Source organism: Oncorhynchus nerka, linkage group LG26 (genome assembly GCF_034236695.1).
Source record: "Oncorhynchus nerka isolate Pitt River linkage group LG26, Oner_Uvic_2.0, whole genome shotgun sequence".
NCBI classification, from domain to species: Eukaryota; Metazoa; Chordata; class Actinopteri; order Salmoniformes; family Salmonidae; genus Oncorhynchus; species Oncorhynchus nerka.
In genome coordinates, this window is record NC_088421.1 from 2,107,120 (window position 1) to 2,128,606 (window position 21,487).

At 46.3% G+C, this 21,487-nt stretch overlaps 1 protein-coding gene and 1 long non-coding RNA gene across 3 annotated transcripts; both read left to right on the forward strand.

Moving 5' to 3' along the window:
* The first annotated feature begins 3,253 nt into the window (after positions 1–3,253).
* On the forward strand, positions 3,254–4,580 carry LOC115110849 (uncharacterized). Of its 2 annotated transcripts, none has more exons than XR_010461311.1 (3): positions 3,254–3,467; positions 3,994–4,411; positions 4,501–4,580. It is a non-coding gene; the product is annotated as an uncharacterized LOC115110849 (long non-coding RNA). The 2 variants fall into 2 exon arrangements; XR_010461310.1 differs by having other exon boundaries at positions 4,297–4,411.
* A 1,034-nt stretch (positions 4,581–5,614) lies between these two features.
* On the forward strand, positions 5,615–20,619 carry scaf1 (SR-related CTD-associated factor 1). The gene is given in 6 exon segments (XM_029635280.2): positions 5,615–6,819; positions 6,822–9,494; positions 9,644–9,726; positions 15,945–16,229; positions 17,616–17,744; positions 20,025–20,619. Coding segments are annotated over 6 exon segments (4,425 nt in total). The 5' UTR covers positions 5,615–5,714; the 3' UTR covers positions 20,175–20,619.
* The last annotated feature ends 868 nt before the right edge of the window (positions 20,620–21,487 follow it).

Consider the following 21,487-nt stretch of genomic DNA (forward strand, 5'->3'; position numbering starts at 1 on the left):
CTCCTGATGGACATCCTCGCGCGAGCTGCAGCGATAGTGGTTGGTTAGGGCCCTGTCGTTCCATCCCGCTCTGGCTGCCAGGGTCCGGAAGTCAAGGGCGAACTCCTGGGTGCTCCTTGTCCCCTGCCTCAGGTAGAAGAGACGTGCACCCGCCGCTCTACCCTGCGGGCGGGTTGTCGAAGACTGCCCGGAAGCGGTGGGTGAACTCCTCGAAGTGGTCCAGCGCTGCATCTCCTTCTTCCCACACGGCGTTAGCCCAGGGCTTTCCCCGAGAGGCACGAGACGAGGGCGGACACCCTCTCACGTCCCGAAGGAGCTGGGTTGACGGTCCCCAGATACAGGTCCAGCTGCAGCAGGAACCCCTGGCAGCGTGCCGCCGTCCCATCAAACTCCCTGGGAATGGCGAGACGAATCCCACTGGGACCGAGAGCAGGGGAGTCGAGTAGTGGAAACCCCTGTTGTGCTGGTGGGGACACTGGAGGGACTCCCTGTGTCTCCCAGCTGTCCCGGTTGTTTCTAATTTTGTCTGGTCTTTTATTCATTATGTGCTATTGTTTTTACCATCGAGGACCACTTTGGAATAAGCGTTTTAATTCATACTTTCAAGTGATATCCTCTGTCCACATTGTACTTTTTGTTGTATATGTCTGTTGCTCAAAATTAATTCAATTCAATAAAAAATAAATAATAATCTCATTAGTGTTATGTTGCACATTTGATTTCATAACTGAAAGAGCCTACATTTCTCATTGTCCTCTTACTCTTTAGGGGTCTCATCAAGAGTACAAATACATTAGTGTCTAGTTTGAGAAACAGACGCTTCACAAGTCCTCAACTGGCAGCTTCATTAAATAGAACCCGCAAAACAAACGTCTCAACATCAACAGTGAAGAGGCGACTCCGGGATGCTGGCCTTCTTGGTAGAGTTACAAAGAAAAAGCCATATTTCAGACTGGCCAATAAAAAGAAAGATTAATATGGGCAAAAGACACTGACAAGAGTAACACTGCCTAGAAGGCCAGCATCCCGGAGTCGCCTCTTCACTGTTGACGTTGAGACTGATGTTTTGTGGGTACTATTTAATGAAGATTCCAGTTGAGGACCTGTGAGGCGTCTGTTTCTCAAACTAGACACTATAATGTACTTGTACTCTCGCTCAGTTGTGCACTGGGGCCTCCCACTCTTGTTTCTATTCTGGTTTGAGCCAGTTTGCACTGTTTTGTGAAGGGAGTTGTACACAGCGTTGTACGAGATCTTCAGTTTCTTGGCAATTTCTCGCATGGAATAGCCTTCATGTCTCAAAACAATAATTGACTGACGAGTTTCAGAAGAAAGTTCTTTGTTTCTGGACATTTTGAGCCTGTAATCGAACCCAGAAATGCTGATGCTCCAGATACTCAACTATTCTAAAGAAGGCCAGCTTCTTTAATCAGCACAACGGTTTTTAGCTGTGCAAACATAATTGCAAAAGGGCTTTCTACTGATCAATTAGCCTTTTCAAATTATAAACTTGGATTAGCTAACACAATGTGCCATTGGAACGCAGGAGGGATGCTTGCTGATAATGGGCCTCTGTACGCCTGTGTAGATATTCCATTAAAAATCAGCTGTTTCCAGCTACAATAGTCATTTACAACATTAACAATGTCTACACTGTATTTCTGATCAATCTGATGTTATTTTAATGGACAAAAAAATGTGCTTTTCTTTAAAAAACAAGGACATTTCTAAGTGACCCAAACTTTTGAACGGAAGTGTATATTTTTAGATAACTGATAGAATGCACTCATATATACAATTATATTATAATTATACAATTTGTTGTTGAAATCTTACAATAAATTGAAAACCCAAATCAGGGTGTGGGTCTATTCCCTTTCAATTCCAGTCAATTCAGGAAGTACACTGCAATTCCAATTATTTTCAATGCTTTGAAATTAGGATTTAAAAAAAAAAATGTGATAGATTTAAAATAATATATATATAGTTTGGAGTATCTTCATCCATTGTCCAACTGTTTCATTTATTATAATTGTTTTTAAAACATTTTTAAAATGTTGATGATTGTTGCTCAGGGACTGTTTGTAATTATGAATGCTCTTAGTGATGATTAATTGAAGGCCTCTGGTATTTGGTCTCTGATGGACCCGGACATTGGTCAGACAACATGATGCATTAGTTAATGTACAGTAGATGGAGATAAAGGAAGTGTGTGTGTGTTTGTCAAATCAAATCAAACTGTATTTGTCACATGCTTTGTAAACATCAGCTGTCGACTAACAGGGAAATACTTACTTTCTGGTTATTTCCTGACAATGCAGAGTTAATTATAAAAAAATATATAGAAATGTGTGTCTGTGTGTTAGTGTGTGTGAGAGAGAGGGCGAAGGGAATATCGAAATAAAAAGCCCTAACAGCCAGTCAACAGGGTAAGTTAACTCTACTTTAAAACTACTTAAAGCTCTACTTGCATTTCCGTCTTTGCCTTCACATCAACTTTTTTCTTCGTAGCATTTGTCATTCACCCTCAATCTCATCTCTCTTTTTCTCTCTCTCTGCCTTTGTGTCAGGTTACTTATTTTTCTACTCTTTCTTTCTTAATCTTTTTTTTCTGTCACTTCTTGCTAACAAATTGTTCCTCACCATCTTTTCCTCTCTTGTTCTTACATCTATCTAGCTAGTCCTTTGTCTTTCTTTCTTTCTCTCTCTCACAAACTGTCTCCCCACCGTGTAGCTCCTCTCTACTCCTCCTCTGTAGCAGAAGGATGCACCTTCTTGGTCTCCCTGTCATGGCCCTGCTCCCTGTGCCATCCCTGTGTGAGCGTTTGAGATCCGCAGTCCGTGTGGCATCCAGCTGGTCGAAGCTCTGCTGTTGGTCTGTGGAGAGAATGGGTCAGAGAGGAGAACATAGGCCTGCGTATGTTTTTGTGTGTGTCTATAGGTGCCTGTTTCTGTGTAACGGTACCCTGTTTTCAACCCAAACAGGTATCATCCAGTGGAGGCTGATGGGAGGGGCTATAGGAGTATGGGGTCATTGTAATGGCTGGAATGGACTTCATGGAACAGTATCCAACACATCAAACATATAGAAATCACATGTTTGACTCCGTTTAAATACACATCGAGATGTATAGGCGGGAAAAGTATTTATTTTGTTCAGGATCTTTCAAATAGCATTTGGTAGGTTGTCATACCCAACATTAGCCCGATCAACGAAAAACTTAATTTCCCGTCGGCCCTTGTTGACCGGTTTCAAGTGAAGGGAAATAAAATGTCGGCGATGGATGGGATGGGCCTCTTATTGTGCTTTTAAAATAACAATATCTCAACCTTTAATACTGTATTTTAAACGTAAATTGCATGTTTTAGAAAATAAAGGGTAGTTGCAGATTGTGGATTTACACGGACAAAACATATAACTGGATCTAAGGAATTTAGCGCATGTATTTGACTGGTGTAGCTAGGAGGTGAGCTAACATTAGCATTCCTGGCCAGCTAGCTAGTAACGTTAACGCTATTTCTGGCAGGTCTGGCTGGCTAGCTACGAATCTATTCCATTGAAAACATGTGACGATTGTAACTCGTTTTCAGTGATCAAGTGTATTTGCTAGTTAAGTTAGTTGATGTAGTTTGTTAGCCTAGTCAACTGACTGGTGCGGCCTGATCCAGGTATTTTGCAACATCTAACGTTAGCTAGCCACTGCCAGTTATAACTAATGCAATGGCTAATTAGATAGTTAGCTAGCATTAGTTAGCGCTCTCGTTCGCTGGCTGCAGTTTTCATTATAGATCTGTGGTCTTATTAGCCAGCTAGCATTACATAGTTACACAACGACGCGTATTTACGACCCAATCACTGAATGTCATTATCGTCTATCTTTCGTGTTTTTTCGCAGGAAACTGTGAAATTAGCTAAACGGCTAACCCCGATCAGTAATGATAGCTTGATGTCGAGACTAGCTAGACTACAATTTCACTATTGTTCTCACATAGATGGCCATAGAGGAAGAAACTGATGGAGACAGCCTGAATCCCAGAAACAAAGGATTGTGCTGTAACTGTGCTTCCTCAAATTAATTGAGGGGGTACCGTAGAAGTTGAAGGTTTTGGTTCAATCATTTTGTTTATGGTCATGCTGCAACTGATTTGAATTGAGGAATGCTTACATTTATTCACAGTCTACATTTTCTAATATACCTGAAGTGATAAGCGATGTGGCACAGAGGGAGGGTCACACACTGCACTACAATACAAGATTCTTCAAAACAAAATTTGATTTGCCTTATGTTGCTTCAGACAGAGAAAGACTCCAGCGAAGAGGAGACAGATAAGGATGAAGAAAGGAGTAGGACGAGGTTGAGGTGTTACCAATTGCGATAGGGAGAGCCCAGATGACGAGCCTAGCGAGCTGGTGAGTGTGATTGTGTGTTTTTTAAAGCTCTTCCACCGACTGTAGCAGCTATTAATGTGTGTGTTTTTCTGTCTGTCCCCTTCGTATAGGGAGCTGTCATTACTGCAACCCCCGAAACGCTTCCCTGCCTGGTCTATCTTCACTGCTCTCCACAGCATCTCCTTGATAGGTAATGCCGGCGTACACTACATTACTTTTAAAATCTTTGCTGTAATTTTTTTTGCCTTGCCAACATAGTGTTGCCGCTCTAAACGATGTGGCAGAGACCGGGGTCACACGCTATAAAATTCTTCCCTTGGCCGTGAGGATTCGCAACACCACGCTGTCTCGCAAAAACAATTATGTAATTAGATGAGCTAGAATGAGCTGTGGGTCAAAGCTGCCTCATAAACGTTTTCAGTCAGACATTCACGCATGCCATGCAGAGTTGAAATATCAAGCCAATACGTTTTTGGATTGAATAACATTGCTTGTCAACTTCAGAGCTGTGATGATATTACGCTTTGGTTAAAGAGTACACATTCTGGCAGACGCGATACATCATCATCACTGGTAGGATATCTTTGGCTATTGCTGATCACCGTTCTCAAAACTTATCGTTAAACATCTCACACTACAAGAGCATTGTAGATTTTTTTGAAAATATCGGGCTGTCTCAAAGACGGGATCGGTAGGCCTCAGATTTCTTCTCTGACCCACTCACATTTCAACAAGCATCGGTGACAGCCACGCGCCCCGAGTAGGCAACGACGTGTATTTTGTCTGCAATCTCAAACTTGTCAGGGACAGCTAAATTGGGGCCAAAATCATATGCCCGGCTAAAGAGAGGATGTCAGAGTGAAAAGTAAGCTGAAATGTATGGGAGAGGGAGACACCCAATATAATAAATGACATAACAGGGAATTTAGATGTGCCAGTTCCACTGTGCGTGGTCTCAGGAGTGATGTATTTGTATTCCAGTTCTGACCTTGAAGTGGAGTTGACAGCTGAGGTGAGAGTGGAAGGCTCGTCACTGCTCAGTATCTTGTCCACTGTCACTGCTGGTATAGGCAACAGGAAGTCAGGTAAATTATTGGTACCGACTCAAATACACACCTACAATACTCTACTTCCCCCAAACACACACACACTTCACAGATTGTGGACCCCAGGTGGTTGATTAAAGCCTAACATTTCTTGTCTCATCTTTCAGGGTTGCTCTTTTATCCCCGGCCCTCAGCATCCCTCCTCCAGCCACAACCCCAGGCTCCAGGGAGTACTGACTGGACTGCAGCTTGCCCCAAGCCCAGCTCCCATCCTGGCCATGGATTTAACTCGAATCCCAGGCCTTAAAGGGGTGCCTGCCGTCCCTCCTCCTCACGGGATCACAGAGACTGCCAAGAGCCCCCTGCCCTCCTCCACATCTCCCTCCTCTCCTTCCTCCTCTCCTGCCTCCCCACCTTCCTCTTCATCCTCCTCTCCTGGAGCTGTGGCAACCAGCTACCACAACGACATCCAAGAGGGAATGGCCAACAGCGTGATGATGGGTGACGTAGTGTCCTCCACTTCTGCCTCCCTGGCTCCCCCCTCCTCTCTCGCTGACCCCCCTTTCTCCTCCTCTGATCCCTTGTTATGTCTCTCCCCACCCCCTGTGGGCACCGACGGACAAAAAGAGGACGAGACGGAGATCTACGACCCTTTTCACCCCACGGAAGGAGAGAGGGAGGGAGGAGCGGCCGTGGAGGAGGAAGAAGGGGAAAAGTACGATCCCTTTGATCCGACCGGCTCTCCCCCCTCAGAGAGAGAGGAGGAGGAGCGAGCAACGGGGGGAGGGAGGGAGAGAGGGAACAGCGTGAGCAGCAAGGGGAGCGATGCCAGAGGGAAGAAAAGGAAGGCAGAGACGGGGGGGACAGGAGGAGAGGAGAAGGACAATGCTCCTCCAGACTCCACGGACACTCTCTCTGTTCCCCCGCTCTCCCCGCGCTCTCTCCCTCTACCCCTCCGGAGGAGGCTGGACCGAACCAAAGAGCCCCGGGTGAAAGTACGGGACAGGAGAGAGAAGGCGGACCACTCGGACCACTCTGAAATTGAGGAGGGTGAGATCGTGGGGGCCACCGAGAGGGACGGAGGGAATAGGGAGGAGAGAGGCCGGGAAGGAATCGTTCCTCTCCTCCTCCCCATCTCCTCCGGCAGTCCTTTCCTCCACGGGGGAGCTAAGCCGGAGAGGATCCTGAGGGTGTTGGATGGGGATAGCTTTGTGTCGGTGCGGGCTGATGGGGACTGGGCGGGGCCGGTGATGCCTGGCAGGGAGGATGGGGAGCCCATGGAGGAGGAGGAGGAAGAAGAGGAAGAGGTGGTGGTCGGGTTGGGAGATCTTAGGAGGAAGCTGGTCAGCCGGCGTAAGGCGAGATACCGTTCCTCCTTCCCTTCTTCCCTCTCACCTCAGCACCTCCCATCGTCTCCTCACACCCTCCTTCTGCCTCCCCCTCCACTGCCGAGAAGGACAAGAGCCGCAAGTCCTCCAAGAGTTCCAAGGAGAGGGAGCGGCGCAAGCGGAAGGAAAGAAAGGTAGGGGAGGAGGAGGAAAGTAGGAGGAGGAGGAAGAAAAGGAAAGAGAAGGATTGTGGAGGAGAGAAGAGTGGTGAGAGGAAGGAAAGACACAGGGAAAGGGAGAGGGGGCGGCGGAGTGAGAGAGAGAAGAAAACAAAGGTGGAGGAGAGAGGGAGGAGCAGCAGAAGCGATAGCAGAAAGAGGAAGAAGAGACGATGGAGCACCCCGGAATCATCAGCACGCCCCCGCTCACAAAACTCCTCAGTGCGGCAAATGCACGGGGGTCGCTCCTGGTCAAACACTTCAGAGGACCAACACAGAGAGAGAGATAGGGACAGAGACAGAGAGAATAACAGAGACCGGTACAGAGACCAAGATGGAGATCGAGACAAGGACAGAAAGAAAGATGACACCCGGAGAAGGGAGAGGGATAGAGACTCGAGCCGGATAAAGAGGGAAAGAGAGCGAGACGGCATCCGCGAATCGACCAGCCGAGAAAGAGGCAGCTCCAAGAGGTCTAAAGCAAGCATAGAACGAAGGCAACGGGACAGGCACCGTGACAGGCACCGAGAAAGGGACAGAGAAACGGACAGGGACAGAGACAGAGACAGAGACAGAGAAAGGGACAGAGACAGAGAAAGGGACAGAGACAGAGAAAGGGACAGAGACAGAGAAAGGGACAGAGACAGAGAAAGGGACAGGGTCAGAGAAGGGGACAGGGAAAGACGTAGAGACGGTCGTCCCGTGGTGCCACCGTCCATCCAGGATCTCAATGGCTCTGACCTGTTCGCCATCAAGCGCACCATCACGGTCACCACGACCACCACCACCACTCTCCCCGGTTCCCCCCCGCTGGCTCCATCCTCCCCCCTCAGCCCCCCCCAGGGCTCGGACAAGCCCCACAAGAGGAAGAAGAAGAGGCGTCGGCGCTCGGGCGAAGAGTTGGAAGACGGCATGGGCCGGCGTGGGAGCCGCTCCCTCTCGCCGCCGTCACATTACCATGGCTATGACTCGGACCACTTTTCAGACAAACTGGAGATAAACATGCACTCTCTGGACGGGGAGGCCCTGGACTCAGACTACCCCTCTATAGAAGACTCCCCACCCCCTCCCCAGCTTCTGGAACCCGCTGCCCCCAGCGCCAAACCCAAGACCGCCACCAAACCTGGACGCCACCACTTCAAGAAGAAATCCCGAACGGGGAAGAAAGCTGGTCAGTCCGAGTCGTCCTCTTCCTCCTCGGTTCGACCCAAAGGCAAGGGGCTCTCCACTGCCTCACTCTCCCCAACCCAGGCCGCCCTAGCCACCCTCCCCTCGGCCAAACGAGGGCGGAAGATGGGGAAGGAGAAAGATCGTGGGGAAAAAGGGGGAAAGAAAGAGTCTGGTCGGTCTGGCAGGTCCAAGAAATTAAGCGGTGGTGGGAGGAAAGCCAAGCTGCAATCCAAAGTGTCAGTGCTCGTGCGTGAGGGCGTGAGCAGCACCACGGGGGGCCCGGTGGGCTCTGGGAAGCTGGGCATGGAGCTCCTCGGGGCAGGCGGGTCAGTAGGGGGCTCTGGTATGCCGGTGGTGGGAGGTTCCATTGCGGTGGTCTTTAGGAGGGACAATGAGAGCAGGTCTCCGTTCCTCAAGCCCTGCTCTGAGCCTCTATTGCTGAGTGGACGCAACAAGGACCTGGGGAAGGTGGGCAAACGCAGTTCCCTGGCCGCTCCCCCTTCCTCCTCGCTGGCCAATCCCACGGTGGCGACACTGAAGTCCAAGAAGGCCAAGCCCAGCTCCACCACCTCCACTTCCTCCTCGGCGTCTTCGCCCTCATCGTCCCTGGCAACCAAGCGTAGGCGGCGGCTGGCGAAGAAGACGCGGGGAGAGAAAGGCTTAGCCGCTGGTTTGACGGACGTGGATGGCGCCATGGCCAACTGTAGCTCTGAGGGCGGCGGCTGGGGTGGACCTTCCTCCGACATCCAATCAGGAGTCGGGACTAAACCATCCAGTCCACACTCTGGTCCAGCTGGTCCAACCCCTTCCTCATCCTCTTCTTCATCATCCTCCTCTTCCACCAGTGTCCTCCCCCCGTCCTCCTCACCCCCCCACACCCCTCCGCCCTCCTTCACCACCTCGCGTGATGCTCGGGAGTCGTCTCCCGACTCGCAGACTGTGGACAGCAGCTGTAAGACCCCTGAGCCCTCCTTCCTATCCGAGGACTGCCCCGCTCAGACCCAGAGCACCCCCAACCTGCCCCCTTCCAGTCCCACGTCCATACCATCCTCCCAGGGGGGAGGCCTCTCACAATACGGCCCCTCCAGCATAAAGCCCCTTCCTCTGGAAGAAGCCTCCAAATCCCTGGCCTCACCCCCTTGCTCCTCCTCATCTGGCTCTGCCCTCGCCTCTCTCTCCCTTCCTCCTTCCTCCACAGACCCCTCCTCCTCTTCCTCTTCTTCTGTTTCTTCATCCTCAGCCAACAAGCTGCCACCGCCTCCTCCTCCCCCTCCTGCTGCCCCTACCCTCCCCTGGAGTCTGCAGACAGGAGTGGACTGCACAGCCGGAGGAGTTTTAGCATGTAAGTCTCTGTCACGAGCATTCGTTATAATAATGTCAACTAGTAGATTTTTGGTGGAGGGGCATTAATTTTGGGGGGTATTCCTGTTGCTACTATGAAGTATATAATATCTATAAGATTTTACTAACCCCTTGCTCTCTGTATTTCAGTGACAGCTCTGCTGTTTAAGATGGAAGAGGCCAATATCGCAAGTAGAGCCAAAGCCCAAGAGTTCATTCATGCTACAAGCCAGGTGTGTGTGTGTGTCTTTGAGTAATTATATTCCTGTGTGTGTGTGTGTGTGTGTGTGTGTGTGTGTGTGTGTGTGTGTGTGTGGTACCAGTCAAAAGTTTCGACACCTACTCATTCCAGGATTTTTCTTTATTTTTACTTTTTATACATTGTAGAATAATAGTGAAGACATCAAAACTATGAAATGACACGTGGAATCATGTAGTAACCAAAAAAGTGTGAAACAAATCAAAATATATTTTATATTTGAGATTCTGCAAAGTAGCCACCCTTTGCCTTGATGACAGCTTTGCATACTCTTGGCATTTTCTCAACCAGCTCCATGAGGTTGTCACTTGGAATGCATTTCAATTAATATGTGTGCCTTGTTAAGAGTTAATTTGTGGAATTTCTTTCCTTAATGCGTTTGAGCCAATCAGTTGTCTTGTGACAAGGTAGGGGTGGTATACAGAAAATATCCCTATTTGGTAACCTCCCTCTACCATCCGTTCTATTGGCCAACGTGACATCACTGGAGAATAAACTGGATGAGTTCTGTTCAAGATTATCGTACCAACGGGACATTTAAAAACGGTAATATCGTATGTTTCACCGAGTCGTGGCTGAAGGACGGCACAGATAATAAACAGTTGGCTGGGTTTTCTGGGCATCTGCAGGATAGAACAGCTATGTCTGGTAAGACACGGGGTGGTGGTATGTGTATATTTGTCAATAACAGTTGGTGCGCGATGTTTAATATTAAAGTCTTGAGGTATTGCTCGCCTGAGGTAGAGTACCCCATGATAAGCTGTAGACCACACTACCAAGTTTTCATATTTTTCGTAGCTGTCTATTTACCACAACAAACCCATGCTAGCACTATGACCGCACTCAATGAGCTGTATAAGGCCATAAGCAAAAAAGAATATGCTCATCCAGAAGTGTCGCGCCTAGTGGCCGGAAACTTTAATGCAGGCAAACTTAAATCCATTTTCCATTATTTCTACAAGCATGACATATGTGCAACCAAAGGGGGAAAAAAACTCTAGACCACCTTTACTCCACACACAGAGACTCATGCAAAGCTCTCCCTCGCCCTCCCTTTTGCAAATCTGACCATGATTATATCCTCCAGATTCCTGCTTACAAGCAAAAACTAAAGCAGGAAGTATGTGACTCAATACTGAAGTGGTCAAATGATGCGAATGCTACGCTACAGACTCTTCCAGGATTCATCCAATGGCATTGAGGAGTTTATCACATCAGTTACCGGCTTCATCAATAAGTACATCGACGATGTCATCCCCACAGTGACCGTACCTCCATATCCCAACCAGAAGCCATGGATTACAGGCAACATCCGCACTGAGCTAAAGGCTAGAGCTGCCGCTTTCAAGGAGCGGGACACATCCACACGCGTATAAGAACCACTATGCCTTCAGATTATTTAAACAGGCAAAGCATCAATACAGGAACTAGGATTGAATCCTATTGAATGCCTACTGTGCCGGTTCTGACGCTTGTTGGATGTGGCAGTGCTTGCAAACTATTACGGAGTACAAAGGAAAACTCAGCCGAGAGCTGCCCAGTGACACGAGCCTACCAGACGGGCTAAATGCCTTTTGATACTTGCTTCGAGGCAAGCAACACTGAAGCATGTGTAACCGATGTGAAATGGCTAGCTAGTTATCGGGGTGCGCGCTAATAGCGTTTCAATCGGTGACGTCACTCGCTCTGAGACCTTGAAGTAGTTGTTCCCCTTGCTCTGCAAGAGCCGCGGCTTTTGTGGCGCGATGGGTAACGATGCTTCGAGGGTGGTTCGAGCCCAGGTAGGGGCGAGGAGAGGGAAGGAAGCTATACTGTTACACATGCATGAGAGCACCAGCTGTTCCGGACGACTGTATGATCAAGCTCTCCATAGCCTATGCAAGTAAGACTTTTTAAACAGGTCAACATTCACAAGGCCGCAGGGCCAGACGAATTACCAGGACGTGTACTCAGAGCATGCGTGGACCAACTGGCAAGTGTCTTCACTGACAATTTCAACCTCTCCCTGACCGAGTCTGTAATACCTTCATGTTTCAAGTAGACCTCCATAGTCCCTGTGCCCAAGAAAGTGTTGTTTGGACTTCCTAAACATGCCGCCCCCAGGTGGTAAGGTTAGGCAACAACACATCAGCCACGCTGATCTTTAACAGGGGGCACCTCGGGTGTATGCTTAGTCCCCTCTTGTACTCCCTTTTCACCTACGACTGTGTGGCCAAGCATGACTCCAACACCCTCATTAAGCTTTCTGATGACACGTGGCAGGCCTTATTACCGACAACAATAAGACCGCCTATAGGGAGGAGGTTGAAACCTGGAAGTGTGGTACCAGGACAACAACCTCTCCCTCATCGTGAGCAAGACAAAGGAGCTGATCGGGTACTACAGGAAAAGGAAGGCCGAACACACCCATTCACATCGATGGGGCTGTAGTGTAACGGGTCGAGAGCTTCAAGTCCCTTGGTGTCTACATCTTACCAACAAACTATCATGGTCCAAACACACCAAGAGGGTTGTGAAGAGGGCACGACAACACATTTTTCCCCTCAGGAGACTGAAAAGATTTGGCATGGGTCCCCAGATCCTCAAGGTTCTACAGCTGCACCATCGAGAGCATCCTGACTGGATGCATCCACGCCTGGTATGACAACTGCTTGGCATCCGACTGTAAGGTGCTACAGAGGGTAGTGCATACAGCCCAGTACTTCTCTGGAGTCAAGTTTCCTGCCATCCAGGACCTATATACTAGGCTGTGTCCGAGGATGGCCCAAAAAATGGACAGACTCCAGTCACCCAAGTCATAGACTGTTCTCTCTGCTACCGCACAGCAAGCGGTACCGGAGCGCCAAGTCTAGGTCCAAAAGGATCCTTAATAACAGCTTCTACCCCCAAGCCATAAGACTGCTGAACTATTAATAAAATGACCACCCGGACTGTTTACATTGACCCCCCCCTTTGTTTTTACACAACTGCTACTCGCTGTTTATTATCTATGCATAGCCACCTTACCCCTACCTACATGTGTAAACTACCTTTACTAACCTGTATCCCTTGGTACTGGTACCCCTTGTATATAGCCTTGTTATTGTTACTTTGTGTTACTTTTATTACATTTTTCACTTTTGTTTATTTAGTAAATATTTTCTCAACTCTATTTCTTGAATGGCATTGTTGGTTAAGGGCTTGTAAGTAAGCATTTTGCTGTAAGTTCTACACCATTGTATTCGGTGGATGTGATAATTAAGATTTCATTTGAATTTCAAGCAGATTTAAGTCAAAACTGTAACTAGGCCACTTGGGAACATTCAATGTTGTCTTGGTAAGCAATTCCAGGGTACATTTGGCCTGGTGTTTTAGATAATTGTCCTGCTGAAAGGTGAATGTCTCCAAGTGTCTGTTGGAATGCAGACTGAACCAGGTTGTCCTCTAAGATTTTGCCTGTGCTTAGCTCTATACAGTTTATTTTATACTCGAAAAATCCCTGGTCCTTGCCGATGACCAGCATACCCATAACATGATGCAGCCACCACCATGCTTGAAAATATGAAGAGTGGTACTCAGTGATGTGGTGTTTGCACCAACATAAATCTTTGTATTCAGGACAAAGTACATTTCTTTGCCACATTGTTTGCAGTTTTACTTTAAATCAAATCAAATTCATTGGTCACATACACGTGTTTAGCAGATGTTAATGCGGGTGTAGCGAAATGCTTGTACTTCTAGCTCCGACAGTGCAGTAATATCGAACACTTTCACAACATATTCTCTAAATACATGTACATCTAAGTAAGGAATGGATTATCACAGCCTGTAACTGTTTTAAAGTCACCATTGGCTGGGCCACCCGAGTGGTGCACCGGTCTAAGGCACTGCCTCGCCGTGCTAGAGGCGTCACTACATACTCAGGTTCGATCCCGGGCTGTATCACAACCGGCCATGATTGGGATTTACTTGGCTCATCACGCTCTAGCGACTTCTTGTGGCGGGCCGGGTGCCTGCAGACTGGGGGGAAAATAAAATTTCATAATCCCCTTTGGCCTCCTTCCTCTACGGCAACTGAGTTAGGAAGGATTCCTGTATCTTTGTAGTGATTGAGCGTATTGATGCACTGTTCAAAGTGTAATTAACAACTTCAATATGCTCAAAGGGATATTCAATGTCTGCTTTTTTTTCTACCAATTACGTGTCCTTCGCGAGGCATTGGAAAACCTTCCTGGTATTTGTGGTTGAAGCTGTGTTTGAAATTCACTGCTCGGCTGAGGGACCTTACAATTATCTGTATGTGTGGGTTACAGAGATGAGGTAGTCATTCAAAAATGGCACACAGTGAGTCCATGCAACTGATTGGGACTTAAGGAAAAATGTTTGTCCTGAACTTGTTTACGCTTACCATAACAAAGAGGTTGAATACTTATTGACTAAAGACACTTCAGCTTTTAATTTCTAAAAACACAATTCCACTTTGATTTTATTGGGGTATTGTGTGTAGGCCAGTGACACAAAATCTCAATTGAATCCATTTGACATTAAGGCTCTACAAACGCAACAAAATGTGGAAAAAGTCAAGGGAGATGAATACTTTCTGAAGACACGGTTTCCAGTTGAAGTCGGAAGTTTACATTCACCTCAACCAAATACAGTTTTTCACAATTCCTGACATTTAATTCTAGTAAATTTCAGTGTCTTAGGTCAGTTAGGCTCACCACTTTATTTTAAGTGTGTAAAATGTCAGAATAATAGTAGAGTGATTTATTTCCGCTTTTATTCAGAAGTTTACATACACTCAATTAGTATTTGGTAGCATTGCCTTTAAATTGTTTAACTTGGGTCAAATGTTTCGGGTAGCCTTCCACAAGCTTCCCACAATAAGTTGGGTGAATTTTGGCCCATTCCCCCTGACAGAGCTGGTGTAACTGAGTCAGGTTTTTTAGGCCTCCTTGCTCGCACACGCTTTTTTAGTTCTGCCCACACATTTTCTATAGGATTGAGGTCAGGGCTTTGTGATGGCCACTCCAATACCTTGACTTTGTTGGCGTCATTGTCCATTTGGAAGACCCATTTGCGACCAAGCTTTAACTTCCTGACTGATGTCTTGAGATGTGGATATATTGAAGCGACATCATTTTCCTACCTCATGACTCCATCTATTTTGTGAAGTGCACCAATCTCTCCTGCAGCAAAGCACCCCCACAGCATGATGCTGCCACCACGTGCTTCACATTTGGGATGGTGTTCTTAGGCCCGTTCTATATTTGTTTCATCAGACCAGAGGACATTTCTCCAAAAAGTACAAACTTTGTCTCCATGTGCAGTTGCAAACCGTAGTCTGGCTTTTTTATGGCGGTTTTGGAGTGGTGGCTTCTTCCTTGCTGAGCGGCCTTTCAGGTTATGTTGATGTAGGACTCGTTTTACTGTGTATATAGATTATTTTGTACCCGTTTCCTCCAGCATCTTCACAAGGTCTTTTGCTGTTGTTCTGGGATTGATTTGCACTTTTCGCACCAAAATACATTAATCTCTAGGAGACAGGACACGTCTCCTTCCTGAGCGGTGTGATGGCTGCGTGGTCCCATGGTGTTTATGCTTGCGTACTATTGTTTGTACAGATGAACATGGTACCTTCAGGCGTTTGGAAATTGCTCCCAAGGATGAACCAGACTTGTGAAGGTCTACAATTATTTTTCTGAGGTCTTGGCTGATTTCTTTTGATTTTCACATGATGTCAAGCAAAGAGGCACTGAGTTTGAAGCTGGGCCTTGAAGTACATCCACGGGTACACCTACAATTGACTCAAATGATGTCAATCAGAAGCTTCTAAAGCCATGACATTTTCTGGTATTTTCCAAGCTGTTTAAAGGCGCGGTCAACTTAGTGTATGTAAACCTCTGACCCACTGGAATTGTGATACAGTGAATTATAAGTGAAATAATCTGTCTGTAAACAATTGTTGGAAAAATTACTTGTGTCATGCACAAAGTAGATGTCCTAACCGACTTGCCAAAACTATAGTTTGTTAACAAGAAATGTGTGGAGTGGTTGAAAAACGCGTTTTAATGACTCCAACATAAGTGCATGTAAACGTCCGACTTCAACTGTATGTGTTACATATTTGTCTTGGATTGTTTTGAAGGTGTTCAATATCTGACCAAGCACTTCTGTTTCTCATCATACCTTCCGTCTCTCTCTCTCTTGCAGATTCTCTCCCAAACCAATCAGAACCATTCATCGCAGCATGCCCCTTCCTCTTCTTCCTCCTCCCAGGTTCCTCCCCCTGGCCCCACCCCTGCCCAGTTCATCCTGCACAGCTCTCTCCCAATGGTGGGCTGCACCAAAACCACGCCCAGCCACTTGCACCCTGGCATGTCTATGGGTGGAGGCTGTGCCCAGACCCCGCCCCCTCCCATGCCCTCTGGGTTCTCGGGAGGGTCCGGGGGCTCCAGTGACATAGGCTGGGACAACGAGAGCAAGGACCCTGACAAGGTAGCACCATTAAAAACCATATCTTTCTACCACTCCCATATCTTCCAATTACGGATGTGTGTGTGTGGAAAGGAAGGTCATCTGACTATCAGTACAGTACCTCATAGTGTTGTCACGATACCAGAATGTTGACTTCATTACCGATACCAGGTTTAGTATCACGATGCTCAATACCAAAACGGTTCCATGGCAACAACAAAAAAGGCATATTAGCCAAAGTCACCGAATGGCACTTTATCCAGACAGATATACTCCGCTACTGCTCTGTTCAATCGTTGGGCATCTTTTGAGTTCAATATCATTACATTTGCATTTTTTTACTAACAATTTTTCAGAGACAGCCATGTATGCATTAATTAATCAATTATACAATCATGCAATCAGTTTGACTTTGTTTTTACCAATCTAACTACATAATGGTAATAATTTATTTGAATAATCTGTTGGGTAAATAAATCTGTAGCATATGGACAATACAGGTGAATGCATATTCAATAGGAGTGTGTGCATGCATTGAGTTATTGGCCTTGTTTTTGGGTGATTCCATGGGGCTACAGATGACAAATTGTATTCAACAACATTTGCGTAGAAGTAGCTTTTTCATAAAAATGTGCGTTGTCTCTTAACGAGTAACAATGTCATTAACGAGGCAGTCAGGACACCAAGGAACTTGGGTCAATGGGTAGCCTTGTGGTTAGAGCTGGATCGAATCCCCGAACCCCCAAGCTGACAAGGTAAAAATCTGTCGTTCTGCCCCTGAACAAGGCAGTTAACCCACTGTTCCTCGGTAGGCCGTCATTGTAAATAAGAATTTGTTCCTAACTGATTTTCCTAGTTAAATGAAGGTTAAATAAAAAACAATAAAGTTTTTATTGATAATCAGCTTTGAAATGAACATACGCCTTTTTGCAGTTTGCATATCACAAAGTAAGTCTCGGATAGTGAATTGATGTTAGCTTAGCATCTCACCTAGCAAGGAAAGTTAGCCTACAAAGCTGGACACTGTATATTCTTCCATTGTAAAGGGTATCGACATTGTTTTGCTCACAGTAGTTAACAGTTTCAACATCTACATGCCTTGTCGCATTATTCAAGTCTGTTAACTTCTGTTCAGCATGAGTGGGGAGCTAACATGATGTTGCCCAGACTACCAGTGCAGGCTAGAAATAAGCAAGTGGAGCAGGCACTGTGTGCGCTATAATAAGGGGTCGGCTGCACTGATAAGAATGGCTTGATCCGTGAGGGACATTTGACAGAAGTACCCGAAAGTGACATTCTACTGCAAAACAATTTGCATGTTCTGGTATCTAAAAAGTACTGACGTTTCGGTATACCTTTCAACCCTAGTACTGCACCTCTTATTTAATTTTTCTCTCTCGCTCTCAGTACCTGAAGAAGCTCCACACTCAGGAGCGTGCGGTGGAGGAGGTGAAGCTGGCCATTAAGCCGTACTACCAGCGTAAAGACATTAACAAGGACGACTACAAGGACATCCTGAGGAAGGCAGTACACAAGGTAACCCAGCTCTCTAACCATAAACCTGCTTTAGCTGCATTACATTGTTATTACATGGTTTAAGTGCGCCGTTGCCACGCGGCTGAGTGCGCCGTTGTCACGAACGCTTTGTTCAGAGTTCTTAACGTTGTTATTCGAGGGTGTCAAACACCTTATTCTATGACTTGATAAACAGTTGAATCAGGTGTGTTAGTGCTGGGCTGGAACAAAAACGTCTGCTCTGCAATGGGCAGGCTTTTGGATTTAGGCTGTAGCGTCTCTCAGTAATGGAGTGTAGGTGCACCTTGTTCCATAGGAATAACAATTGCTGTTCAACCTGTTTGTGACTTGCACATTTTAAAATATTGGCTCACACAATTTAAAGATTGGCGTAATTACTAGACTGAGTGGTGTGGTGTCGATACAATTACTTTGACTTGTTTGTGAAGGTTTAAAGAATTTCCATAAACAGTTGTTGGCAGTTGTTGGAAGTAGACTTCATAAAGGCCAGAGGGAGTGTAGTATATTTAAGCAATAAGGCCTGAGGTATATTGGCCAATACACTGAACAAAAATATAAACACAACATGTTAAGTGTTGGTTTCATGAGCTGAAATAAAAGATTTTAAAAAATAACATATGCACAAAGAGCTTATTTCTCTCAAATTTTGTGCACAAATTTGTTTACATCCCTGTTAGTGAGCATTTCTCCTTTGCCAAGATAATCCATCCACCTGACAGGTGTGGCATATCAAGAAGCGTATTCAACAGCATGATCATTACACAGTTGCACCTTGTGCAGGGGACAATAAAAGGTCACTCTAAAATGTGCAGCTTTGTCACACCACACAATGCCACAGATGTCAAGTTTTGATGGAGCTTGCAATTGGCATGCTGACTGCAGGAATGTCCACCAGAGCTGTTTCCAGATAATGTCATGTTCATAAGCAACCTCCAATGCCGTTTTAGAGAATTTGACAGTATGTCTAACTGGCCTCACAACCGTAGACCATGTGTAACCTTGCCAGCCCGGGCGGCTTCATGTGCGGGATCGTCCGAGACCAGCCACCCGGACAGCTGATGAAACTGAGTATGCACAATTGAAGAATTTCTTCACTAACTATCAGAAACCGTCTCAGGGACGCTTGTCTGTGTGCTCGCCGTCCTCACCGGGATCTTGACCCGACTGCAGTTTGGTGTCGTAACTGACTTCAGTGGGCAAATACTCTCCTTCGATGGCCACTGGCACACTAGAGAAGTGTGCTTTTCACGGATGAATACCGGTTTCAATTGTACTGGGCAGACGGCGTTGTGTGGGAGAGCTGTTTGCTGATGTCAACATTGTGAACAGAGTGCCCGTGCTGGCAGTGTGGTGATAATATGGGGAGGCATAAGTAACACGATTGCATTTTCTCGAAGGCAATTTGAATGCACAGGGATACCATGACGAGATCCTGAGGCTCATTGTCGTGCCATTCATCCATCACCGCATTATAACGCACGGCCTCATGTCGCAAGGATCTGAACACAATTCCTGGAAGCTGAAAATGTCCCAGTTCTTCCATGGCCTGCACATCCATGTCACCCATTGAGCATGTTTGGGTTGCTCTGGATCAACGTTTACGACAGCATGTTCCGGGTTCCCGCCAATATCCAGCTACTTCGCACTGCCATTGAAGAGTGTGACAACATTCCACAGGCCACCATCAACAGCCTGATCAACTCTATGCGAAGGAGATGTGTGGCACTGCATGAGGCAGATGGTGGTCACACCAGATACTGACTGGTTTTCTGATCCACGTGCATAGATACGTATATGTATTCCCAGTCATGTGAAATCCATAGATTAGGGCCTAATTAATTAAATTTATTTCCTTATGAACTGTGACTCAGTAAAATCTTTGAAATTGTTGTATGTTGTGCTTTATCTTTTTGTTCAGTGTACCATGGCCAAGGGCTGTTCTTATGCACAACGCGGAGCTGTATATTGGCCATATACCACAAACCTCAGAGGTGCCATATTGCAATTATAAACTGGTTTCCAACATAAGGAGTATTTATGCATTATACCTGTGGTATATTGTACAATATCCACACGGCTGAAATGCTGTTTCAGCCAATCATCATCCAGGACGCAAACTAACCGGTTTATAATGCAGAATATGTTACTATGTTCCAGCAGTTACAATTGGAAGTTGTAATTACAGCCTAGTTAAACTGTAACTACACAGTAATTACGCTGTAACAGCCATTTGATATATAGTGTGTTTATGACTAATACCGACCTGTGTCTGCTTCTCAGATCTGCCACAGTCGAACGGGAGAGATCAACCCGGTCAAGGTGAGCAACCTGGTCAAGCTTTATGTTCAGAGGTACAAGTACTTCAGGAAGCACGGTCGAAAGATGGACGAGGAAGAGAGGGAGGACAGAGAGATGGATTCCTCCTATTGATTGGACCAGGGGTCGCACTCCCCCCTCGTTCCATTGGTTCTGCCACCCAAGGACCAGCCCTGCACTCCTTGCACGTGACTGGGCCCAATGAGGCCGTAGAGTGACATTTTGTTTTTATTCCCCTCCCTATTTGCTGTCCCCATGTAAACTCGTAACCCCCCCCCCCCCCCCCGTCTCCTGTGTGTCTTGCTGTACAGAAATGTTGAGTAGATATCTGCGAAATATACACACGCAGTATATGATTTTTTTTTTTTAAGTACAATGTTGTGGGAGAGATGCAGAATACATGTATACACACTTACACATGCGCGCACACACACACACTGTATATACTGTAAGTACACTACAATGACTCTCCTTTCTCTCTGTGGTATAAACCTGTCATAGTCAGGTGGTTGGTCTGTTGAATGGATGGATGGTTTAAATATAGAGATTTGACACTTGATATTCTGTCCCTGTCTTTTATTTTGAAGTCTGTACTCTGAAGGGTGGTTTCCTGAGCACAGGAGATTCTCTATCGAGTTTGCGTTTTAAATCCGGGACCAGGCTTAATCTGTGTCCGGGAAACCAACCCTGAAGGTGTGTGTACTCTGATCAGTGCTTAGGCAGAGAGAGAAATAAATGAAAGCAGGGTGTCACTGTCCTACAAGCTATGGATTTACAGGCTTGCAGCAGACTTTATACGGGCTGGTTCTGAACCAGGCTTAAATGCTGTAGGTAATGTTAGTTAAAAGAGCTACTTTGAAGCCTAAAGTAATTGCGTGTATCTCTGTGTATCCCTTTCTGTCATACACACAGGCAGATCTAGGATCAGTTTTATCCGCCACACAATCCTTACCCTACCCATTAAAGTAGGGAACTGCAAAACTTAGATTGGTTATTTGACACTACTACTCTGTGGTTAGCCTTCATTGGTTTATATTAGTGTTAGTGAGTCGTTTTTCTTAGTACATTATCCGTCAATAAACGGACATCAAATGAAACATTGAAAGCATATGACTTGTGACATCAGAGCTCACGTTAAAAGCAACCATGAAAATGAAGTCTTCTACACATTGGAAGTTGAAGCTATGTGGTGAGTCAATGCATGTTGGGTGCCTGGGATGTGTGAACTGTGTTGCATGTATCAACGCGCTTGTTCCTTTCATTGTCAGGTCTCCTGTAATCTCTGTTAGTGGGTGAACACGCCAGTCAGTTTATCTCTACAAGTGTTTGACAAGTCAGGCAGTCAGAATTGGAACCAATGGAATAGTCCCAAACGAGTTAACTCCAAGCAACATCAAGAGCACCTCAGAACTATGGAAGTATATAAT